Below are 25,166 nucleotides of genomic sequence, written 5' to 3'. Positions count from 1 at the left end.
GGGAATCGAACCCGGGTCCCCCGCATGCCAGGCCGATGCTCTACCGCTGAGCCAACCGGCCAGGGCCTGATTCTATAGTATTTTAAGTTTGAACAGATGAGTGTATGCGAAACAAAAATTCCCAGCATTTACTGCTGCCAAGGTGTTCTTGTACCTGCCTATAAGGCTTTAATAGTGGGAAATTAATCTCCCCAAATGCATTATATCTCTGCCTGTTCTCTTATATTTTATATCTCTTCCCGTCTTAGTTCTTGGAGTTAGAAATATGGGTGGGCTGGGAGGTCAGGACACTGTACTCTGCCATGTCAAAACCATCAGTAATGCAACAAAGTTATTGTGTCCAGTGGAAGTGAAAGTGCTAACCTACCTCTTTTTATTTATTTTTATTATTATTTTTTTTTTTACAGAGACAGAGAGAGAGTCAGAGAGAGGGATAGACAGGGACAGACAGACAGGAACAGAGAGAGATGAGAAGCATCAATCATCAGTTTTTCTTTGTGACACCTTAGTTGTTCATTGATTGCTTTCTCATATGTGCCTTGACCGCGGGCCTTCAGCAGACCGAGTAACCCCTTGCTCGATCCAGCGACCTCGGGGTCTCGAACCTGGGTCCTTTCGCATCCCAGTCCGACGCTCTATCCACTGTGCCACCACCTGGTCAGGCAACCTACCTCCTTTTAGGTGAATAGGATCATTCTTTTAGTAAAATAGAACACAGAATTATTTTCCCTAGATACTCAATATATATACTTTGTTATGTCAGTTTTCATTGTACCTTGGGTTTTCCTTTTTTTTTTTTTCTTTCTTTTTTTCTCCTTCTTTCTTTTTTCTTTCTTTCTCTCTTTCTCTCTCTCTCCCTTCTTCCTTCCCTCCCTCCCTCTCCTTTCCTTTTCCTTCTTTTCTTCTTTCCTTCCTTCCTTCCTTCCTTCCTTCCTTCCTTCCTTCCTTCCTTCCTTCCTTTCTCTTCTCTTCTCTTCTCTTCTCTTCTCTTCTCTTCTCTTCTCTTCTCTTCTCTTCTCTTCTCTTCTCTTCTCTTCTTCCTCCTCTTTCTTTTTCTCCTTCTCCTTCTCCTCCTTCTTTTCAGTTTTTACAGTTATTGTGTAGAAGTTGTGAGACTGTATCAGGTCTAACCAGCCAAATTATGGTTTAAACCAGAGAAACCAATGGAAGTCTTTGAGTAGAAGAATAAAAGAATTAGATTGTTTTTCTGACTAATAAACACATTGGTAGAATTGAAGCTAGACTACAAGATATGAGAAGCTCCTGGTAAGACATGAATTAAAAATAAGAGATGAATTAGGACTGTTGAGATAAGGAAAAAAGGGGAAAGGTGTTAGATATTTCAGAAGCAAAATTGGCAGGTTACAATGAGTTCTAAATTTTGTCTGTTTGCTGCCTGTGCACATTCAGATGGAAAATCCACAGGCAGTTGGAAATAGGCACCATAAATATTTCTTAGACATTTCTTCTCTACAAAAACTAATCACACAACCTATCGCCTTGGCCCATAGTGTTTATTCTTTGTGATAGTCATCAGGCAAGACACTTCCCTTCCCACTGAGTGTTGAGATGGGTTGGGATAGTACTGTATATAGTAGCATAGTTATCTCATATTTAGTGACAAGACTACTTGTTTAAAATTAGGTTTTGCCCCACTTTGTATTAAAAGGAATTTTAGACAGAATAGTGTATGTCACACCTGTAGAGTATTGTAAACATTTCAATGCCTGAAGCTCAAATTTCTGGAACCAAAAATATGCATTAACCAGGAAGTTGCAAAAGAGGCCCGGCTTCCCACTGGTTTCTTCTTTTCGTCCCTCTCATTGTGAGTGGGTAGAAATTCCAGGTGGCTTGTGGGATGGTATATCACAATGCACTGTTTCTCCAGTGCGCACTGCATTCCAGGCCCCAGTCAGCCCTCCGTCTGCGTTATCTCATCTGCTCCTCTCAGCAGCACCACGAGGGAGACATTTCACTATTCTGATATTCTGTGAGGAAACAGGCTGACAGGATTTAAGCAGGTTACCAAAGTCTCTCAGCCAGTGAGTGATGGAGCCAGGACTTGGACTAAACACTCTGACCCCAGACCCCCTGCTCCTAACCACGGCATTGTGTTGCAGAAGCACGCCACTCAGTCCCCGGTGGTTGGCTTTCTCCTTGCATTTGTTTCTACTGACTTGCCTGTGAATGCATTTTAATAATGAATGATATGGGAAGGCAGAAGAAAATCTGCCCAACAAAACTTAATGTTGTATTTTTCATTAAGTACAGTGTTAGTTGTTTTTTCCCTGTTCAGACATACAGTGACTACAAAAGACTTGCAGACCCAAAGTAGCGATTCCTTATAAAGCAAACAAGCCTGAAGACAAGGAGTAAGTGCTTTGTAATTCAAGTAGGAAAGATTGTAAGATTCTTGAAATCCTCTTTTTTTTTTTTTTGCTAGTTTGTACAGGGATGAGTTGAAGGGCAAATGAAGTTCATTGTTCCCTAGAATTGGGCACAAATGAGAAATTAGTTGACATGGTCATGAACATTAATAACCCAGCTTAGGCCATGTTCAGCACCCAAGAAATATTAGCTGTTATCATTATTGACAGTGATATTTCTGTTAGATAAGTTAAACTCAATATATCTCCTTACAGATTGCATTTTCTTACATTTGTTTAGCACGTTGATATTGAAAAAGCACTTTCCTTTTATATCCTTATTTGCTGTTATGTGGCCATCTGTGGAGATCAGGAGTCAGAGCCTCGTCTCCTCGGCCTCCCATCATTGATCATTCCAGAGGCTCCCATTGTTAGACACCAGCAAAGCCCATGGCAATTTCCCTTTTGTAATACTCATGGAATCTATAAACTCTTGTCTGGTGCTCGCTTTCTGCAAACCTCTAGGCTTAGCTCACGTCTCACAGTGTATAGTGCTATGTCCCTAAGACCCAACAAGGACTTGATAGTAGGGACTCAATAAACATTTGTTCAAGAAATGAATGAGGGAGCAAACTGTGAAGTTTTGAACAGCTCTTGAGAATAAAGTGTAGAATGTCTGCCCTTATCACAAAGAACTCACACTGTAACCAGTTGATATCAATACAAAAAATTATATAACCATGCATTTTTAAATAATGCTGCAGCGCTGGCCAGTTGGCCCGGCGTGTGGAAGTCCTGGGTTCGATTCCCAGCCAGGGCACACAGGAGAAGCACCCATCTGCTTCTCCACCCCTCCCCCTCTCCTTCCTCTCTGTCTCTCTCTTCCCTTCCCACAGCCAGGTCTCCACTGGAGCAAAGTTGGCCCAGGTGCAGAGAACAACTCTGTGGCCTCCCTCTCAGGTGCTAGAATGACTCTGGCCACAATGGAGCGATGCCCCAGATGGGCAGAGCATCGCCCTCTAGTGGGCATGCCCAGTGGATCCCGGTCAGGCACATGTGGGAGTCTGTCTGACTGTCTCCCCACTTCTAACTTTGGAAAAATACAAAATAATAAAAATAAAATAAAATAAAATAAAATAATGCTGCCAGGCAGCAATTAGGAAGCAGTAACAAGCAACCATATGGTGAATTGCCAAGGAAATAATTCCATCAATAAATTCAGAGAATTTAGAATTTAATTTCAGACCAGACTCATGGGTAGTATTTATAAGGAGAAGGAAGGCCACAGTTCCTTTATATAATTTATTTGTTTTTTAAAGTGCAAGAGTATTCCATGCTTGTTGTAACGTAATAATATTTGTAAATATGTACAAAAATATATACAAAGACAAAGCCAAGGATCTCTCTTTTCACTGTGACCCTTCCCTTTTCAGACCCACTTCTTCCATGCAACCATCATTAGTAGCCTGGAATTAACAGTGATCTCCATATTTATTCTGCTTATTTATTTTTTGTTCTAAATGGGATCACATGCATGTTATTCTTGAAAAGAGATTCTTTTATGTAGTATAACATGAAGCTTGCTCTTTATCTGAATAATTTTTTCATTTGTTTTTTTTTCATTTTCTTTTTCTTTTTTTTCCAAGTGAAAGGAGGGGAAATAGACTCCCACATGTGCTCTGACCGGGATCTACCCAGCAACCCCCATCTGGGACCATGCTCACAACTGAGCTATTTTTAGCTCCTGAGGCAGAGGCTCCAGGGAGCCATCCTCAGTGCCCTGGTGTGATACCTTTTGATCAGCCATGGCTGCGGAAGGGGAATAGAGATATAGAGAAGGGGCAGGGGGAGGGCTGGAGAAGCAGATGGTCACTTCTCCTGTGTGCCCTAAGAATTGAAGCCAGGACTGAATATCCACACTGAACCGACTGGCCAGGCCCCCAAATATTTTTTTCTAACTCATCTCATTACTCTTAGTAGCTGCGTAATATTCCTCTTTGTATTTTCACCAATTCTATGACAAACTTTAAGGCTGTTTATGGTTTTTGTTTTTGACACTATAGGCACATATTCTCATGTATATATTTGTTCTTCCAATTATTTCCATAAAATATGTTCTCTGGGGTAAAACCGAGTATGTGGATTTTTACTTTAATCATTATTGACAGATTATTTTACAAAAACATCATAGTCATTTACATTGCTAATCAATGACCCAGCACTTCCTTTATATATGACATCTTTGGATGCAATAAGTCTTTTTTAAATTGTTACTAAATCTGATGGCAAGCTATGACAGACATTTCCACAGATATATATATTTTTTCTGACTAATAGTGAGTCTGGGCATTTTCCCACCTATCATTGTTTATATCTGTAGAGCATCTTTTTATTTCACTTATGGTCCTTTTGCAAAGTGATTAGTTTGCAAGATGGTTTAGAAGAAAGAAGTTCAGAACCAATGAATCCAATATTGTAGCCCCTGCCTGTTTATTAAACAGACACACTTCGAGGCACTTGGCATCACTGGAGAATAAAACACCCTTGAGACCATTTAGGGATCACCTGCAAAGAGCAGAGGTTATAGTATGGGGACGATAAAAGGTCAAATAAAGGCAGCAGGGGAGGGAGGAAAGAGAAAAAATAATCAAGATGGGAGTGAGGATGGAGGAAGAGTCGAAACCAATCGGGTATTGAGCCTGAGCGATGCGAGCCTCGCAGAGATAGCGGTTGACACGGGTCCATTTGGAGAGGAACCAGAGCCCGAGGGCGGAGGGAGCAGTGGAGACGGAGGTCTGCGTGTTTGCGGCGTGGCCTCGCTAGATTCTAAGCCATCACCACCGCCAGCCCAGCAGACCAAAGTCAATTCATTAATCAGCCATTATTCAGAATGGCATTTCAATCAATGACTAATGGATCTGACTCTATTGTCATTTAAGCTCGCATTTAGCCATCTTGTCTTTAAGGATATTATTCCTTTTCTTTCACCAACCTTTACAGAGAAGGCACTTACTGGATCTCAGACCCTGTGCCAAGTGCTGGGGATACAGAAAAAGAAAACCCTGTATCATCCTGACCTGTCCCATCATCTGAGACACAGGGAGGTGGAGGCTATGAAGGGTGAGGGCAGTCCCGTCGGAGGATGAGATTGGTCCTGACTGTCGAAGAGGAAGGGGAGGGCGGGGTCTATAGTAGGAGCTTCCTGGGTGGAGGAGGTGACTCAACAGTTGAACCTATAAGGGGGCATGGGGTGGGGCTGAAGGTAAAAATCCACGCGGGCTTTCATTGACGAGAACATTTTACTACCAGCCTGCCCGAGTAGAATGATAAACGTGTAATTTCACTTTTTTTTCTTTTTCATTTATCTTTAGATGTTAGTTTATTCTGGTGGAGCTCAGTACAAAAGATCCCACGTACTTCTTTCTGAGAAAGAATCAGGGCAAGTTTTAGGTGTAGGGGGGTAGAGGGAGGTGTTTCTTTCTTTATGTCCCATAATAGCTACACTGCCGGCATTGGGCACAGAAACTATAGGCTCACCTGCCCATCTTCTCCTGAGGTTTTGATCGCTTCACAGCGAGGTCCTTATCACCCTGATCAGTGTCTAGTAGTTACATTAGTAAGGAAACCTGTGTTTGCAGGTGAAAAAACAATGACAACACACAAAGCAAACTTAAACTGGTTAATCAAACAGCCCACCGAGGAGAGACGGGGACTTTGTAGACTCATGTTAGGGAGGGAGGCCCGCTGAGCTGTCCAGGCTCCAGCGAGGTGTTCAGGACCCGGTGTTCACACGTTGGTTCTACTTTTCTCTATAATGACTTCATGTTAATGAAGGCTTACCCTCTGCAGTGCTTCAGATACTTCAATAACAGTCTACCCTTCCGGCCACCCCTCCACAAAGAGCAGGTCGCCATTTTGAAAAGTTACAACTGTTCTGAGTTACTGAGGAGACTCATTTACAAATTGAGACTTATCAGTTTATATTGATTGGGTCACACGTCCAGTGTTGAACCAATGGCTGGGTCTATGATTCAAACCCGACAGAGAGTAAGCATGTATGGTTTCCTAGGGGAAACTGTGGTCCTGTTACCGGAAGCCCAGGTAGAAGATACCAAATAAGCACAAACAATGGGTGCCTACTATACATCACTATCTAGTCGGTCGGTAAGGGCACGTTCAATGCAAAAAACTCCTCTATGAACTCTGCCAGCCATGATATCATTTACTCTTCAGACAAGTCCATGAGAAAAATATAACTATCTCAGTTTTCCAGGATAGGAAACCGAAGCACAGAGGGACATCATTTCGTATAAAGTAAAAGAGCTGTTAGCATGCATTAGTTTGCTAGGGCTGCCTCAACAAAATACCACCATCTGGGTGGCTTAACAAAAATGTGTCTGACCAGGTGGTGGCGCAGTGGATAGAGCATCGGACTGGGATGCGGAAACCCAGGTTCGAGACCCTGAGGTCGCCAGCTTGAGCGCGGGCTCATCTGGTTTGAGCAAAAGTTCACCAGCTTGGACCCAAGGTCGCTGGCTTGAGCAAGGGGTTACTCAGTCTGCTGAAGGCCCATGGTCAAGGTACATATGAGAAAGCAATCAATGAACAACTAAGGTGTCACAAGGAAAAACTGATGATGGATGCTTCTCGTCTTTCTCCGTTCATGTCTGTCTGTCCCTACCTATCCCTCTCTCTGACTCTCTCTGTCTCTGAAAAAAAAAAAAAAGTGTACTGTCTTCTAGTTCTGGAGTCTGGAAGTGCAAGGCCAAGCAGTCGGCAGATTTGGTCTCCCCTAACTAAGATCTCTTGGCTTGCACGTGGTTGCCTCTCGCTGTGTTCTCACATGGCCTTTTCAGGGACCCTTATGTCTCTGTGCGTCCAAGTTTGCTCTTCTCATAAAGACACCAGTCACATTGAATTAGGATAGCCTTAACAGCCACAATTTAACTTAATCACCTTTTAAAAGCCTTATCTTTAAATATACCATATTTTTTGCTCCATAAGATGCACCCGACCATAAGACACACCTAGGGTTTTAAGGAGGAAAATAAGAAAAAAAAAATATTCTGAACCAAATGGTGTGTTAAAATATTTAATAAAATACCGTATTTTTCACTCCATAAGATGCACGGGCATTTTCCCCTCCACTTTTTTGGGGAAAAAAAAGTGCGTCTTATGAAGAAAAAAATATGGTAATCACATTCTGAAGTACTGGCGGTTAGGGCTTCAACATATGAATTTTAGGGTAGACGACACAAGTCAGCTCATAAGAGACTACAAAACTGTTCTGTTCATGGCGCCAAGCTTCCAGGGAGCGTGAATGGGTTCCTGTCACTCATTCAAGTTGAACGGACCCGCAGTTCCGAAGGCTGAGTCTCTCGGCACGTGGCATCCTGGCGAAGAGCTGCCATCTTCTCTGTCTTCCTGGGACAGCCTTTCTCCTTAAACATATGCAGTTTCTTCTGCACTAAGAAGAAGTTGTTTTTTTTTCTTTTGGTTTCTTTTCATTTTGTTTTGTTTTTGGTAACCATATCCCTATTGCAGGATCAGAATAAACAGTATTTTGTGAATGTGTAAATATTTTTTCTGTTCACGAGCAGCATATTGTTTATTGTTCTTAAACAAGTTTAGCCAAGGTCTGAATCTCCCCTGTCCAGAGATAAGCTGCCTCAGGACAACAAAGATGGCAAACTTGGTGTCCGCAAATCATTCTTCCTTTAGATCTTATGCTCGCTTGCTTTTTATTCTTTTATTAAAAGCGAATGAAGAAAACTGCCCCCAATTCAGTACACGTCCTTTGGCTGTAGGTTGAGCTGGCAGGCAGTGACTGAGTTGACAGAATCCAGGACGTGTGGGGAGGCAGGGGAAGGTGTAGAAGGACTAATAAACTGGCTGAATGGAGAGAGGGCAACAATAGCTGGGCCCAGGGAGAACCGAATATTTCAGTGAAATGATGAGGTTGTGACGGGGGAAGAAAAAGTACAAGGAAGTGGTCTACTTGAAGACTGTACTAATGTGTCTGGAATAAACGAGAGGTCTGGGCAATCATCAGTGACTGCTGACATTTCCAACAATGAGGATGAAGTTGGCATCTATATGGGAAAGAATGTAAGTAGGGATGGAAAGGGTCTATTTTAAGCAGGAGTCTGGCCTCATAGACAAAAGCCACCATACTGCCTATCTCACTGAATTCCTAGGCTGGTCGAGAGAAGGATTGCTAACAACGTCCCCCCCGCCCCCACCCTCCCCACCCCCGTCCCTAAGATGATTTTGACAGTGGGAAAAGAATAGCTTCCAGTGAATTTTCTTTACCATTTCCAAAACCAATCGCTGATTTTTAATAATTACTTCCTTGGGCAGGGGGTACTGACCTAGGTTCAGCTGTTTCATTTCAAACTAGACTTTAATTTTCAGGCTTTGTGTTTTTTTTTTTTTTTGGGGGGGGGAGTCCTACCTAAAGAGAAATTGGTCAAGTGTGTGCTCTGATGGAATTCGGCTGGGGAGATTATCACAGCAAGCCGGTGGCCTCGGGGTGCTGAAACAAACCATGGCTGTAAAATTGAAATGAGTTCATTTTAGTTGATAGCTTTTTATTTAATTTTAAAATGCAAGTAGCTGTTCTTTGAAAGAAGGAAAGGAAGTCTAAATTGCTCGGCTAATCCAATGAAATACTGCCAAGAGGAAAACAGCAGGCAGCTGTCAGCGCGTGGGGCGTCTTCTGCAGACCTGGCTTTTGTGCCTCTCTTCTGTTTTCATTAAAGCAAGTCCCCGAGATCAAAAGAACCCGGGAGCCCGGTGGAAGGCAAGGGCACATGTTGTTTACTGCGTCCAGCGAGCAGCCTGCTCACCCCCGGGCTCGGAGGCAGGCACACAGGTCAGAAGAAGAAGAATCCTACCTTGACCTTTCCAGATCTCCATCAGGAGCCACCAGGGAGCAGCAGATGACCGAGTCACTCATCCAATTGCCTCTGGTTAGTTAGATACTTGCTTGAGAGTGAACAGGAAAGTTCGCATGAAGAGAGAGAAGGATCAGAAATAATAATGGCACCAATTATTCACATTCCTGTGGCTCTACGATTCACAGAGAGCTTCACATACATGCCGGCCTTTGATCTTACCTGTTGGGGAGCAGGCCAAGCATCTTTGGTCCCCTTGTACGGAACAGCAACCCCAAACCCAGAGGTACAAAGACAGGAAGTTGTCTGCAATCATACATATACAGCTTGTTTGGAACGTGGGCTTTGATAACAAATGCCCCAGTTTGAATCCTGACTGTATTACTTACGAGCTATGTGACCCTAGGAAATTACTTAACCTCTCTTCGACCCGTCTCTCATCTGTAAACTGGAGCTGAGAATAATATCCAGCATAAAGGTTGGTGTTGGGGATCAAACGATAGGATGGATGTCAAGTAGGAGCAACCTCTGGGACATAGTATTTAATAAATGCTATCATTACATCTTATAAACACTTTCTGGCTCACAAAATAGATTCAATTCAACTGAATTGATTAAGCACCAGAGCCAAACACTGTGTTAAATTCCAGGGATGCTAAAATAAGTCACTCATGACCCTAGCTGTCCCATGGGTCACAGGGGTAGTTCAGGTACACGGACTCCCTCAGTACAAAGTGATATTTTAAACAGCGAAGGTAATTAGAGGGCAGATTTAGCCTGGTCTGAGAGTGTTGGAAAAGGCTTCCTGGAGCAACATATTTTCTGACTTTACCTTTACTAAAACCCTCTGGAAAGAAAAAAAAAAGCATTATTTTTGTCCACTCTATAAATGAGAGAAACAAGCTTCAAAAAAAGGTCAAAGACTTCTCAAGTTCTCTCAGTTGGTGAGTATTGAAGCCAGGTCTCAATTACACTAACCTATGGTTCTCAAACGTTTTAAAGTCGGGGCACATTTAAAATCCTACAAATAATTGTAGGCGCACTATATACAAATTTCTGAGAAGTATGTTATAATAATTAAGTCAAATGTTAAAGAAAAAAATATAAAGTCCAAGCGTGCTTTTATGGTAATTAAATGAAATAAATATGACAAAATTAAGTTTATTCTGACATTAAAAGACATTTTTATGTTACATTTTTTGAGTTATGCTTTTTTAGAATTCACAAAAACAGGGTTTAAAAAATAAAAAAATGACAAAAAAGTTATTTATATATATATATATATAGATATAGATATATTCTTAGTAAGATTAGTAAATTCAGCAGGTCCCGGTGTGAATGTGTTAAGTTTTTTCACTCTTGTGTTTATGAGAAACATAAGCCTGATGTGTCCTAGTGATTTCTTCAATGTTTGGACATATATTTGAAAGCCAAACTCTCATTTTCTTGTCAATACATTGAAGAATTCCTCTCTTTTTACTCTTAATTGTGTTGAGGGTAGAAAATCCTAATTTACATAAATAGGATGTTGAAAATTGTAGTAAAATGTTCAAAGCTTTTAAAAATATTACCACATATTCTTCTTTTATAGAAATCCAAGTCTTCAAGAGACAATTCCTTATGTTTAATCATCAATCCAAAACCCCCACCATACATATCATCTTAACTTTACACCAAACAAAGGATAGAAGAAACTTGCCTCCAGTCTTTCCGGGGAACATGGGGGGTAGTGTAAACAATCCAGCACCACAGTTTAACAGCCTTTGCAACCTAATTAGGCAAGTGAGGTGGGGGGTTGGGCAGACTGTCAGCTTACAGCCAATTCCCCACACCTTTGTCCCCCCAAAATCTAAACTCCAAAAACTCAGTTGGTTTTTTGGTGCCCAAAGGCACATATTTCTCTGGAATACCATAGGGTGCACCTGGAAATCTCCTAGGGCGCAGCAGTGTGCCCTGGCACACACATTGAAAACCACTGCACTAACGTATCTCAAGGGTCTATTCCTTTGAATTAAGTCATTGAGACAATCAGCTGTTGTTGTTGTTGTGTGTGTGTGTTTTCCTTCCCCACTATTTTTCTTGTTTAAAAGGAACCAATCATTCTTTCTGTACCTCTTCTTTTCTCTCTGAAAAATTTAGCACAGAGCCAAGTTCTCTAAAATCTACAACCTGCTAAGAGTCACGAAAACCTAGACTGGGAGGGATAATCATTTACCTGTAGGAATCAGGAGGGGCAGAGACCTGCATGTTGTTGAATTGTAGTTCTGTCATTCACAAGCTCTATGACAATAAGCAAGCAGCTTAATCTCGTTGTGACTCAGTTTTGTCATTTATAAAATGGAGTGATAATAGTTTTCACCTCCTAGAACTGCTTTGATGGTTACATTACCACAGTGCTTGGCGCACATTATAATCACTCAAAAAGTGTTCACTATTACTGTAGAGAAATGCCACACAGTCCACCCACTTCACCCCTCTGTTCTGATCGCACATCAGCTGTGTGTTCTACTTTGAAAGCCTTTCCAAGGGAGGGTCTGGAGCTTCAGGTGGGAAATGACCAATCTTATCACCTGGAAATGCAACTCTTCTGTACACTGCTTATGCTCTTATTTATAATATTACCATTCTGCTCTCAGAAACCAAACCAAACAAAACAGAGGATGGCTGGTCATGCTATTTCTGGATAAATAAATGAACATCTCAACTTTCTTTCTCCCAAAGTGTCTAATCCCAAGAACTTAATTTTTGCCGTTAGAAGTGTTTTATTTGCTTCCTTCTACTGGTGATGGACAGAACTCCTCATGTCCTGTGGTTGGTGTGGCGATAATATAGGTAGCTGGTCATAAGAGTGTGTGTGTTGAGCTCTTTATTTTCAAAGCACATTCACATGCTTTGCTTATTGACCCTAAAACAACCAAGGGAGGTAAGGAAGGCAGGGATCAGCCCCAGATTAAGGATGAGGAAATTTAAGTATAAAGGAGAGAATAAAAATAGCCACTATTGCTAAACATTGCTTAGGTCCCACATCATTTATACATAGTATCTTATTTAAACTTCTGAAGAGCCCTCTCTACTAGGTGTTAGCAGTTTATTGTGCAGGAGAGGGAAATGGGACCCAGAAAGGGAAGCCGGTGTCCAACTTTCTCCAGGTAGTAAATGATAAGGCTGAGCCTCCTGTCCAGATCTGCCTCACTCCAAAGCCAGTAAGTTCAGTCACAAACTTTTAAAGATTTGGTCACTCATTGTTGACGGCCATGACATTAAAATCCAGAACTGATTCAAAGTCCATGGCACCTTTCATTAAAACACTCACCCAGTCCTTCTTGCCTGAGTGAGGTGTGGGAGCTGGACTTGCCTGTCACTCACAGTTGCTGCTCACGCAGAGCCCTTTGCGGTGGTCCTGTGCCGATAACTTTGGAGTTTTCAAGCATGCAGTCAGACAGTAACAAATTTATATGTATATAATATTTCTATAATTTTAAAATAGCATAACTTGTTTTATATATAAATATTAATACCATATATTATAATGTATTTATATAACTATATATTTATATTATACATTATATGTTATATATAACGTATAGACATATATAACATACAAAGACATGCTTATATATTTAGATATACCTCTTTATCCTACATGTAAATGCTTCCAGAGTTTGTCAGATTCTCCAGCAAGAATACAGATTTGCACCCAGGCCAGCTGGCTCAGTGGTAGAGCATTGGCCTCGTGTGTGGAAGTACCGAGTTTGATTCCCGGCCAGGGCACACAGAAGAGTCCATCTGCTTCTCCACCCCGCTCTCTCTTCTTCTTTTCTGTATCTCTCTTCCCCTCCTGCAGCCAAGGCTCCATGGGAGCAAAGTTGGCCCTGGGCACTGAGGATGGCTCCATGGCCTCCACCTCAGGCGCTAGAATGGCTCCAGCTGCAATGGAGCAACACCCCAGATGGGCAGAGTATCGCCTCCTGGTGGGCATGCCGGGTGGATCCGGTTGGGCACCTGCTAGAATCTGACTGCCTCCCCACTTCTAATTGCGGAAAAATACAAATAATAATAATAACAACACAGATTTGCAGGCCAAACAAACTTTTCTGGGACTCACCAGTGGGATACTTCTGTAGGTAGAACATGGAAAAGAGTGAAAAAGAAATGGTCCTGGGAGTTTCTCCTCTTCCCCTGAGTGTCCAGTACATGTGGGTGTGTCCATACACATAACTCACAGGGAGGTCTCGGTCAGCTCTGAGCCAACGGGTGGATGCTGTGTTCACCTTATCCTGGGGGACGGGGCATGGGCTATGTTACTACTCGAGCTGTTTTCATTCATTTGTTTTCCATTTCACAAGGAGACGATGGTGAAAAAGGAGACCCCGGAGAGGAGGGGAAGCTTGGCAAGGTGGGACGCATGGGGCCGAAAGGTAGGTAAAACAGGATGAACTTAACAGTCACCTTAGAACTGCTCCTCTCGCAAACTTCTGGACTTGCCCTGGGACATAGCAGCTTTTATAGCACCCTCTGCCCCAAAGATGCATGAACTGTTGTTCAGGTAGGCATTTCCTCTTCACCAGAGAGTCCTTATGAGATCACCTGTCAACAAGACTCAGACACATTTCTCTAATTTTATCCTTAGCGGTGCCTGGAGTTGGGACTCTGGGAGCCCCAAGGAATAGCAGTCCCTGAGAATATCTCAGAGACTACGAATGCCAGGAACACAGCTGTGTTTGTAGCTGTGTCTCCCCTTAGGAGCCACTGCTAAGCAACCCTTTTTGTCTGGCTTGGAGCTGAAGGAGGAAGAGGAAACGCAGCAGAAAGTTGTTTGGTTCTTTGATTTACTCACCTTTCTCCACTATCTGGTGGGGTGTGGAAGGAGTAGGAGCAAGGAAGAGAATAACACAAAGGCTACTAGAGAATGTTTTTACCTGCAAAGCCAAAAGTAAGTCTCACCAAAACACAGCTCCGGGTTGCGACGTGCAAGCGCGTGTCTTCTGGGCACTGCCATGCTCCCTGCCAACTGTTACAAAGTGGTGGCCCTAAACCTCGGATTTCAAAATCTTCATAATTTAAAGAGAGGAAAAAGCATTCCCAGGCCTTTGAGACCTCGATTTGAGCAGTTCTGATTTAAAATCTTCTTATACTACAGATATTCCTATAGATCTGGAAAATTAATGGCAAAATTTTTATCACAGAAATATCTCTTTATAATTGGCAAATATTTTTAAATTTATTCTAGAAAATACAAAAGTATTACCAGATTTGGAGAAACTTAGTGATCCCTGGGGTTTTTGTTGTTGTTGTTATTTTGTGTTTTTATTATAAAAACTCGGTAGGACAATATTTGATATTCCCTTGATGACTGGGTTTTATGACTGTACACTCCCTATTCTTTCTTAACGTGGCTCAGAGAGTCAGATCCGGTTGTAAAATAGAGAAGGAATGGAATCCCAAAGTGGAGCTGAAACGGACCTAGCGAGGCACAGAATTAGAATGAAATACGAGAATTCTTTCCCTCGGCCCCTTGTCTGACCTTTGAATAAGCATCCCCTGCTGTAGTCCTTTAAAAACTATTGCAAGCATTTTAATATCATATCATCCAGTCCAGGACTGTCATATGCACCCACATTTTAATTTTAATACCTACATTATAATGCTATTAAAATAGATAAGAGAGCACAGTATGTATAAATATACTACAGATAGGAGAATGAACATTTTGGTATTTCCTTCAAGTGGATAGCCTGCATTAGCCACGTCTTTAAAGGGAAGGTTGAGTGTTAGGATATAAAGATGACATGCTTTGCTTTTCAGGGATAAAGGGAGAGCTGGGTGACATGGGTGACCAGGGCAACATTGGCAAGACCGGGCCTATTGGCAAGAAGGGTAAGCCCCATTCTCCTTGAAATGTTCTGCAGCATAAAAATAATCTGTTTTTTCTTTTAACATATGTGTGCTCTCTTTTTTCATCTCTGGGCCATCCAGTAGTAGAAAACAATTATTTATAAAACTCAAGGTAGCCGAGGATAGTATAATTTTACTTCTTAGATTGAGTGGAGTGAGAATAATTCTGTGTCAGGGATCTGTTAACAGGATGGGAACTTGAAGTACACTGTATTTCCCCATGTATAAAATGCACATTTTGTCGAAAAATTTTGGATCTAAAACCTGGGTGCTTTTTATACAGTGGTTGTAGAAGTGAGGCATTTCAAATGCCATAGATGGAACTGAGAACGAGGCAATATATGAAGACAGTGATTCATCATCAGACACAGATGAGGACAAGCTAATGGATGGGAGTTTTGACAGTGATGAGGAGTTGTATGAATTTTATGATGAATAAAACTTGAGTTCAATAACTTTATGTAATACATTTTTTTTCCCAAATTTCGGGCCCCAAAATTAAGGCGCATCTTACACATGGGAGCATCTCATACAGGGGGAAACACCGTATCCTTTTGTTTTCAGTCATATCCTGATCCTGTGCATAATTACTGTTTCAATACTACAAATAACCTCTATTACAAAAATAGAGGTAGCCTCTTTTTTTTTCACCTAATTACTCTTTTCCTATCTTGTTATAAAGCCCCCCACCCCCACCCCATGGTAGCAGGTTCTAATTGCTTCTAATATTCATACAAGCATTGTCCCACTTTGTTTGAAGGTACAAAGCTGAATGAGAATCAAAACTTTTATTGCAAGAAGCTCACAGACTATTGGGGAACATAGGGCTTTTTCAGAAAGACTTATAATACTGAATAACTCTATGGCTATGTTGAAACCATCTGGGAAAGTAGGCAAGATTGACATGAAGAACTGATCGAGGCCTCGAAGAGTAGTAAGACTCTTTAAGGGAGAATGCAATGGACAGTTGGGCAAAGGTACAGGTCAGGGCAGACTCAGAGCCTCGGGTTATAGAATTCTGCAGCCTTGTTGTACCCTCCAGCTTCCACACCTGCTGGAGCAGCTGCCTAACTGAACATGTGCCTCACTGAGGTGGCTAGCTGCGTGTTCCTGGAAGGACCAAGCTGAGATTGTGGCTCTTCTCCTGGTGTCCAGTAACTCAGACCTTCTCTCCCTACTCTCTTCCAGCTCATCCCTTTAAGAATTTCCTTCCTTTTGCATTTGAGAGCAGGGACTGAGGGCAATGCCACTGTGAAGAAATTGCTATGGTTTTTGTTGTTGTTGTTTTTTGTATTTTTCTGAAGTTAGAAGCAGGAAGGCAGTCAGACAGACTTCTGCATGCGCCTGACTGGGATCCACCTGGCACGCCCACCAGGGGGTGATGCTCTGCCCATCTGGGGTGTTGCTCCATTGCAGCCAGAGCCAATCTAGCACCTGAGGTGGAGGCCATGGAGCCATCCTCAGTGCCCAGGCCAACTTCTGCTCCAATGGAGCCTTGGCTGTGGGAGGGGAAGAGAGAGATAGAGAGAAAGGAGAGGGGGAAGGGTAAAGAAGCAGATGAGTGCTTCTCCTGTGTGCCCTGACCAGGAATTGAACCCAAGACTTCCACACGCTGGGCTGATGCTCTACCACTGAGCCAACCAGCCAGGGCTGCTATGGTTGTTTTTTTTTTTGTTGTTGTTGTTGTTTTTTACAGAGACAGAAAGAGAGAGTCAGAGAGAGGGATAGACAGGGACAGGCAGACAGGAATGGAGAGATGAGAAGCATCAATCATTAGTTTTTGTTGCGCATTGCAACACCTTAGTTGTTCATTGATTACTTTCTCATATGCGCCTTGACCACGGGCCTTCAGCAGACTGAGTAACCCCTTGCTGGATCCAGCGACCTTGGGCTCAAGCTGGTGAGTTTTGCTCAAACCAGATGAGCCTGTGCTCAAGCTGGCGACCTCAGGGTCTCAAACCTGGGTCTTCCGCATTCCAGTCCAACACTCTATCCACTGTGCCACCGCCTGATCAGGCTATGGTTGTTTTTGATCAGAGGATTGATTGTATATTCACCTGGGGTTGAAATCCTCAGAGCTGGGGAAGAGCTACATAGACTGCCCAGATCTCACGAGGCCTGCTGCAGAATGCGTCTGCAGTGGATTTACCAGGAAGTTCTGGCTGCAGAGACCGCACTTGTTTGGGTCTTCCCAAGACTCTGCCAGGGTCCTTCCCAATAGGTGCCCATGTCTTGGTAAAATTGAAAAGTAACACATTTTAACCTCAATTGGTTAAAATACTGCCTGTCAATATTTTATTTATTTATTTATTTTTATTTTTTACAGAGACAGAGAGTGAGTCAGAGAAGAGAGATAGACAGGGACAGACAGACAGGAATGAAGAGAGATGAGAAGCATCAATCATCAGTTTTTCATTGCGCGTTGCAACACCTTAGTTGTTCATTAATTGCTTTCTCATATGTGCCTTGACCGCGGGCCTTCAGCAGACCGAGTAGCCCCTTACTGGAGCCAGCGACCTTGGGTTCAAGCTGGTGGGCTTTTGCTCAAACCAGATGAGCCTACGCTCAAGCTGGTGACCTCGGGGTCTCGATCCTGGATCCTCTGCATCCCAGTCCGATGCTCTATCCACTGCACCACCACCTGGTCAGGCTGTCTGTCAATATTTTAAAAAAACATTTCCCCATCTAACAATAGTTAGACCAATTGCCCCTCCAACAAGTTTTTTAAACATATTTTTTCTAACCATCGTGCCCCATGAGATTTCAAGAGCACTCACGGGCCATATATTTATTATGGACTGTGTGTAGAGTAAGATTTTTATCTCCTCTCAAGAACTGACTTCTGCACCCTTCAGGTGATCTTGTCCCCAAGGAGAGTGCACAGGGTAAGACTGCCATCTCTTTTCGCTTCAACTTCTCTTCATCACATTCCTCCTTGTATTAGCTGGTTTTTGGAGTGGATGCCAAGTATTTGGGAAGCTAGCTAAGAAGAACTTGAGTGGGGAAAATATTCTGTTTAAACTTATTTAGGGAGTTTGCAATGACTTCCATGTGCAGCTGACAAAGCCAGTGAAGGAGAGCTCCCAAGAATACACCTAGCATTTTCTGTCTAGATCTATCCAGAGTCGTGATGAAAAAATGTGTGGGGGCAGAGATCAGATCATCATCTGAGTGTGCCCTGGGCTATCCATCGCAAGACATGCGTGGATTGTAGAAAAGAAACAAGTTTTGGAATGTATAGGGCCAGAGCTAGTCCGTGAAAATATTTTCCGTACCTAACATCTAACAGCTCATATACGAAAAAGACTGGATAAAAAAGTATTTTAAAATTTGATGATATTCTTAATTTGTCTATGTGGTCAATAACAAGGTGTAAAGATAAAAGAAACTTCTTATATTGTTAGTGATAGAAACAAAATTCAGATATATGTTACAGGTCATGAGAGAATTGCTTGCATTCATTCTTCTGTTAAGAAGGTCTAGCTGAGTCCGAAAATGCCCCAAACATATTTATTAAAGTCATGCCAAATTGAATAAGACTTTGAGGTCCATAATCTGGAGGAGAAGGGAACCAGTCCAAGGTAAGGTATTCATACCATTGAACTGCTTTTCCTCTCTAGTCCTTCCCCAGGTCCCATGTGAGGAAGCAATAGGAGACTGAGAGCCTGGAGCAGAAAGTCGGCTCCAACTGCATTGGTATTCAAGGCTCCAAGAAGACTAGCCTGAGAAAGGGCCGCTCCTTTTTATTTCAGAAGTGACAATTAATTTCCAGTTAGAATGCCAGAAAATTCTGAGAGACATTTTATTAAGCATATACTCATTCATCCTTAGAAAACTAGGAATGGGAGGAAACACATTTCATATTTAAAGGAATATCAACATCAACAACAATAAAAGACTATTTAAAAATCATACCCAGTAATGAAATACTGAACACTTTTCTCCCGGGATTAAGAAAAATGAGCTCAGCCCTCATCACTAATACTAATCAACATTATAGAAGAAGTGCTAGCCGGGCTAAAAATGCAATTATTATAGTAATTGAAAATGAAGGAATAAAATGGTCATTATTAGCAGATGACATGATTGCATGCCCAGAAAATACAAAAGAATCTACAGATTAGCTATTTGTGTTGTTAAGATTTTTAAATAGCTTACCATACAAAAATAAATGTGTTTCTACATACCAGAAACACTCTGCAAATGGGATCTAAAAGATGCCATTTATTATAGCATTAAAATGATCAAATATCTAGGAATAAACTTAAAAAGGTGTAAAAGCCCTCTATAACAAATGTGTAATGATAATGAAAGAAATTAAAGAATATCTAAGAAAATGGAGGGAAAACTACTTTTACAGGTTGGAAAGCTCAACATTGTTAAGAGGTCAATTCTCCCTAAATGAATCTAGGAATTCAAAGCTATTTCAATCAGCATCCCAGAAATAGTTCTCTTGAAATGTAACAGCCCAATTTAAAATTTATGTGGAAATGAAAAAGACCAAGAATACCTAAACAAACCCTTGAAAAAGAAAAACAAAGTTGGGTTGCTGAAATCATTGAATTTGAACATTTATTATAAAGCTACAACTATGAAGATAGTATCGATTTAGTGCAGAGACAACCAGATCGATGGAAATGATGAGATCATGCAGGAACAGACTCCCAAGCTTGATTTATGCGGAGTTGACATTACTTTGCAATGGAAAATGATGAGCCTCTCAATAAATAGTGCTAGGTCAATTGGATATTCATGAATGCAGCCAAACATGTGCAGCCCATTATGCATGAAAAAATAAAATCACAGAGGCACAGAATTCATCTATTAATTAAAATGTTCTGATTTGTAGCGTATTTTTATAATGTGGTGTTTGTCTATTTTTAAGATTTAGTGGTTTGTTTTTATTTCTTTTTTTTGATAAGTATATATTTTTATAGCCACTTTTCCATTTGCAATTTGGTATTATTTTTCTTAATGAGGGCTCCTCCTGTTGTGTAAGCTTCAGATAAAATTGATCATGGCTCTGTCCTGACTGTATCTTCTTCATTGAACAACTGGTTAAAGGGATAGAAAGGTGTAGCCAGAGAGTGGAAAGTTGGACATCAAGATTTCTGAGATGCATTCCTGTTAGATGAGGTTGAAATCCTAAATATTGCCCCAAAATGGGCAGGAATGGGGGGGGGGGGTAAGTCACTACCATGAACACATCCAAAATTCAATAATTTCATTTTTCAGTCAGTTATTCAAGATGTCACATGATTCTAGATTTAAATGTGTCAAATCTAGATGAGACTCTAAGAGAGATCTTCAGGCAAGCCTTCATTCACACTCAGGGACATAAACACCTAGTGTGGGCCCTGGCCGGTTGGCTCAGCGGTAGAGCATCGGCCTGGCGTGCGGGGGACCCGGGTTCGATTCCCAGCCAGGGCACATAGGAGAAGCGCCCATTTGCTTCTCCACCTCCCCTCCTTCCTTTCTGTCTCTCTCTTCCCCTCCCGCAGCCAAGGCTCCATTGGAGCAAAGATGGCCCAGGCGCTGGGGATGGCTCCTTGGCCTCTGCCCCAGGCGCTAGAGTGGCTCTGGTTGCGGCAGAGCGACCCCCCCCCCCAGGGGCAGTGCATTGCCCCCTGGTGGACAGAGCATTGCCCATGGTGGGCGTGCCAGGTGGATCCCAGTTGGGCACATACGGGAGTCTGTCTGACTGTCTCTCCCCGTTTCCAGCTTCAGAAAAATACAAAAAAAAAAAAAAAAAATTAAACACCTAGTGTGTTCCTCTATCACATTCCTTATTAACATGGCTTATTAGCTCATCTGTTTTGCCCTACAGACTCAACTTCTAGAGAAAACTAATGAATGGAAAGATTTATTGGGTCAATTTGCTTAAATAAATATAAACTGTATGTGGGTACCCTACTTTTTAATCATTTTATCTTAATATGATATAGCAGAAACTTTCTAAATGTTTGTTGCATTAAGGATGAAAGAATGAATGGTAAATTTATTATTTTGTTATGATGTAACCCTCTTTTCCACCCTTTATTTCTTTAAGAACCACTTTCCTGTAACATCAATTTCCACCATTGACTAAGATTTCTTTCTCCTCCAGAGATATGTCATCAAAATTTATGAGCATGTCCTGAAATTTCAAAAAAAAAAATGAAGGCTCAGTGTTCTGGCTCACCTGGATTAATTTCATTTTTAATCTCTACTTTGAAATTTATTGTCCTCATTTTGTCAATGGCCCTTCAAAATTTTTCACTGGCTCAGATTAATCTCAACTTTTTGGACTGACCTTAATGTCACTTGCATGGACAGGTAGCTTTCTGGATGCCAATATTTCATTTCACGAATAAGAAAGAATAATTTAGCACAGGTAAATTAAATCTCATAGCAAAATAAATATTTTTACTTAAGGTCAATATCCTTTTATAGCAAAAGCATTATGATTTTTTATTTGTTTAAATGCAATCCCTAATTCTTCATTTTAAGACAGTTAATACAAACATGTTCGCACTCATGGACCAAAATAAGTCTCTGCGTATGGCTTTAAACCAGAATTTGTTTTGGGGAAATAGACATTTTAAGTTCACATTCTCCATCAACTGGCTAAATACTCGATATACTTACCCTTACCATATTTAGGAGGTAACTTTCCTGATTTAGGAGGCAGAAGCTAACATTGGTTGAGCACCTTTGATGAGTCGAGCACAGAGATAATCCCATAACAAAATAACATTATTTAATCTATCCTGTTTAATGACCTTAGATATTAGGTACCATTACTTCCACTTTAAAAATAAGAAAGGGAAGCTTACAGGGATTAAGTAACCTGTCCATGTTTAGCCAGTAAGTGACAGAGCCAAGATTCTAGTCCTGCTTGTTTGGACTTTATGTCTTTCACTCCACCACACTGCTATGTTTTTTCTGTCTGTAAAAAATGAGGAAGAGTTCATGTCAAAATACTGGAAAATAATCACAGTGCTAACATATTCTCAGAAAAAGAAGTGAATTATCAATTCAGGAGTCTGTTTTCCACATTATTAATATTTAGCTAAAAGCTAACGCTTCAGTGAGCCTTCTCTACTCTGATTCACAACCATCTTTGCCTTCTCCAAATACCTACCAGGCATTTTCTTTGTTTTACTCTGTTAGCACATGACAGTGATAGTGTCTCACCTCCGTGGTCCCTGATATGTGCTTTGTTTTTCTTAAAATTAGTATTTTTTTTTCAAAGCAAATATTCTGTTTATGCTTCTTTTATGTCCATCATTGGTCTTCACCCAGAACTAGGATCAATTTCCAGCCCATGTTAAACTAAAAGAGATTTACATTTAAAGAAAATACACTATTGTAAAATAGTTAAAATATAAAGCCATATTCATGTGATCTTTCAAGCGCACATTGTGTTTGGTGGTGCTAAGAACCGGGGTTCCTTTCAACTTTTGGTAACATTTTTCAAATAGTTTGATTTCTTTCATTAACTCATTGGCTAACTCATTTGGGAAGCACCATGAAGTGGGGAGTCAGAAATTGTTGGGCTTTAGTACCAGGAGTGCCATTGAATTGTTGGATATTCTTGAGCAACTTATGCTGCCTCTCAGATCCTCAATTTCTGCAGTGGTGGAGGACACACAATGACAGTACCCAGCTCGTTGGATTTGATATGATAGCATCCATAAAGTATCCAGAACAGCGCTGGTCAAATGACTGGCACTTAGCAAATCTGTATTCTCTTTCTCTCATTAATTGAATCTCAAAATCTATTCTTATTTTTTTCCAATGTCCACGTAAAGAGTGAGGAATTTGCAGGACACAATTTAGGCGTGAGTTGGTCAATCTTCCTCATCTGGGGGCTTGGCATATTTCCATACTTCCATGCATTTTCCCCCACCTGGACCTCTGCTGTGCATTATCTCCTACCTGGCTCCCGTCTTCACCTACTGAAGTGTTCATAACCAAGCTCCAGTGCCACGTGCTCAGGAGAGCCTTCCTTCATCCCTCCAGCTGGACCACTGTCTCTTCTCGCTCCCTCCCAGAGTATGTTATCTCTATTCAAGGTCTTTCTTGAGCAGCATTCTGCATTTGTAGAGTTCACCGTATCTCATTTCTTCCAAGGACAGTTCTGAGGTGTCCTTCCATGTACTCATTCTGGGTTTCAAAGACACCCTCCTGTTTGGTGGGCTCCTAGATGATCTGCAACACTCTAAAGAAAAGTGTCCACATGGGTTACTTGGAAAGATGCAGCAAATCCTTGGAGCCCCGGCAGGTGTGCCCTCCTGGAGGACCAACCACCAATATGCACAGGACTGTTAACTAAAAGCACTCAGCAAAAGTGTCCGATACCATGATGACTAGCGACATGTGATTCTTGAGCACTTGATCTTTGGCTATTCCAAACTGAATTGTGCTGTAAGTGTAAAATATATATAAAATTCTGAAGACATAATACCAAAAAAAAAAAAAAAAGGTAAAATACCCCATTGATATTTTTATTTTGATTACTTGTTTAAATGACAATATTTGGGATACACAGTTTAAATAGCACTAAGCAGACTGTGGTGAAGAGAATAGGGCAGGCAACCTAGAGCACCCTGTGGGTTTTGAAAAGGCTCCCATTTTTTTTCTCTCTCTCTCTCTCTCTTTCCGTGGGAAAGGATGTGGTTCGGCAGAACCTCAATGCTGCTTTGTTCCGCTGGCATTGCCCCTCCAGTCATACACCCGGTTCCCTGGCCACATCAAACTCCTGCAAGGAGGGCCACATACTCCTTTCCAGACCAGATGAGCTTTATCCTGCATGTATCCCTCCTCAGTCCTTTCTTCTTCCATTTCCAGATCACTATTGAAGCATAAACTCTACTTCTATCAGGGTCTTCTCTTTTCATTCTCAAGAACTTTGGCTAAACATGTCCTCTTGAAAGTCAAAAGCTTTTGCCTTCAATTACTGTATCTGATGTGGCCTTAGGAGCTTATTTTGAAGTTAAAAAAAAATCAACATTTTTTCTCTCTCTCTACTTTAATGATCACTGTTCTCTGAAAATTATTCTGTGGATGTGTCTGGCTGAATACGAAAATGGTGACATTCAAAGAAGAGCAGAAGGGGAAATTACCAGGTTGATATTTCAGGATAATACATTTGACACACTTTATTTCCAGATGTTTGCATACATCTCATCTTTTCTAAAAATGTGTAAACTCTTTCAAGCTAGAGGTTTAATTTTGTCTCTTTATATCCTCTCAAAGTACCAAGGCTTTTGTCTTGCCTAGAGTAAGTAAATAGTAAATATTTGTTCAATTAAGTTGACAAAGCACAGTACATGTTTTTGAAAACCCAAGGGTAAAGCTGCATGGAAGAACTTTGGAGCACAATAAATAGACATGGCAATGTGTTAATCATGGGCCCAGGTGTACAAAAACAGTGGTCCTTTTAAAATTAAGAACATGCAGAGAACTGTATTAGCTTTACTCAAAGGCCACATGATAAACACATGTCTGTGGAATAGGTCACACACATTTAAATGTCCCTTACATATCCTACTGGAATTCTACATTCAATCTAAATCAGTTAGGAGCACATCAGCCTTAAATGCTAAAAATAGCTCAGTACTCGAGCATCATCCCCAGATGGGGTTGCCGATGGATCCCGATCGGGGTGCATGTGGCAGTCTTTCTCACTATCTGCCCTCTTCTCACTCCCCTGAATTTAAATTCGCTAGGATTTATTTGATTCATTGTACATGTGCTGCTGATTAAAAATCAAATTACTTAAACATGAAACCAAGGAATACCAGTGGGTGATATTGCAAATTAAATTTTAAAACTGTTTCCTCTAATTTTTAGCTGCTTAAGATGTTATTTGTCTGAAATGATTCATTCTTTTAATTGTTCTTTTTGTGGCTGTTGTTTCTATTCAGGTGACAAAGGGGAAAAGGGTTTGCCCGGGATTCCTGGAGGAAAAGGCAAAACAGGTATGACTTCTCATCTTGCTCCTTCATTGCTGGCATTATTCCAA

The 25,166-nt window shown here is 41.3% G+C and overlaps 1 protein-coding gene across 1 annotated transcript in view; it reads left to right on the top strand.

The window, feature by feature from the left end:
• The window catches only part of COLEC10 (collectin subfamily member 10), a 52,542-nt gene that overhangs the window by 18,714 nt on the left and 8,662 nt on the right, over window positions 1-25,166 (top strand). The window contains exons 2-4 of the mRNA XM_066265770.1: window positions 13,609-13,680; window positions 15,068-15,139; window positions 25,069-25,122. Coding sequence (XP_066121867.1) covers window positions 13,609-13,680; window positions 15,068-15,139; window positions 25,069-25,122 — 198 coding nt within the window. The remainder of the gene's footprint in view (window positions 1-13,608; window positions 13,681-15,067; window positions 15,140-25,068; window positions 25,123-25,166) is intronic.

This window comes from Saccopteryx bilineata, chromosome 3 (assembly GCF_036850765.1).
Source record: "Saccopteryx bilineata isolate mSacBil1 chromosome 3, mSacBil1_pri_phased_curated, whole genome shotgun sequence".
Lineage (NCBI taxonomy): Eukaryota > Metazoa > Chordata > Mammalia > Chiroptera > Emballonuridae > Saccopteryx > Saccopteryx bilineata.
The sequence above is the reverse complement of the archived record's forward strand: the minus strand, read 5'-3'. Positions and strand labels throughout refer to the sequence as shown.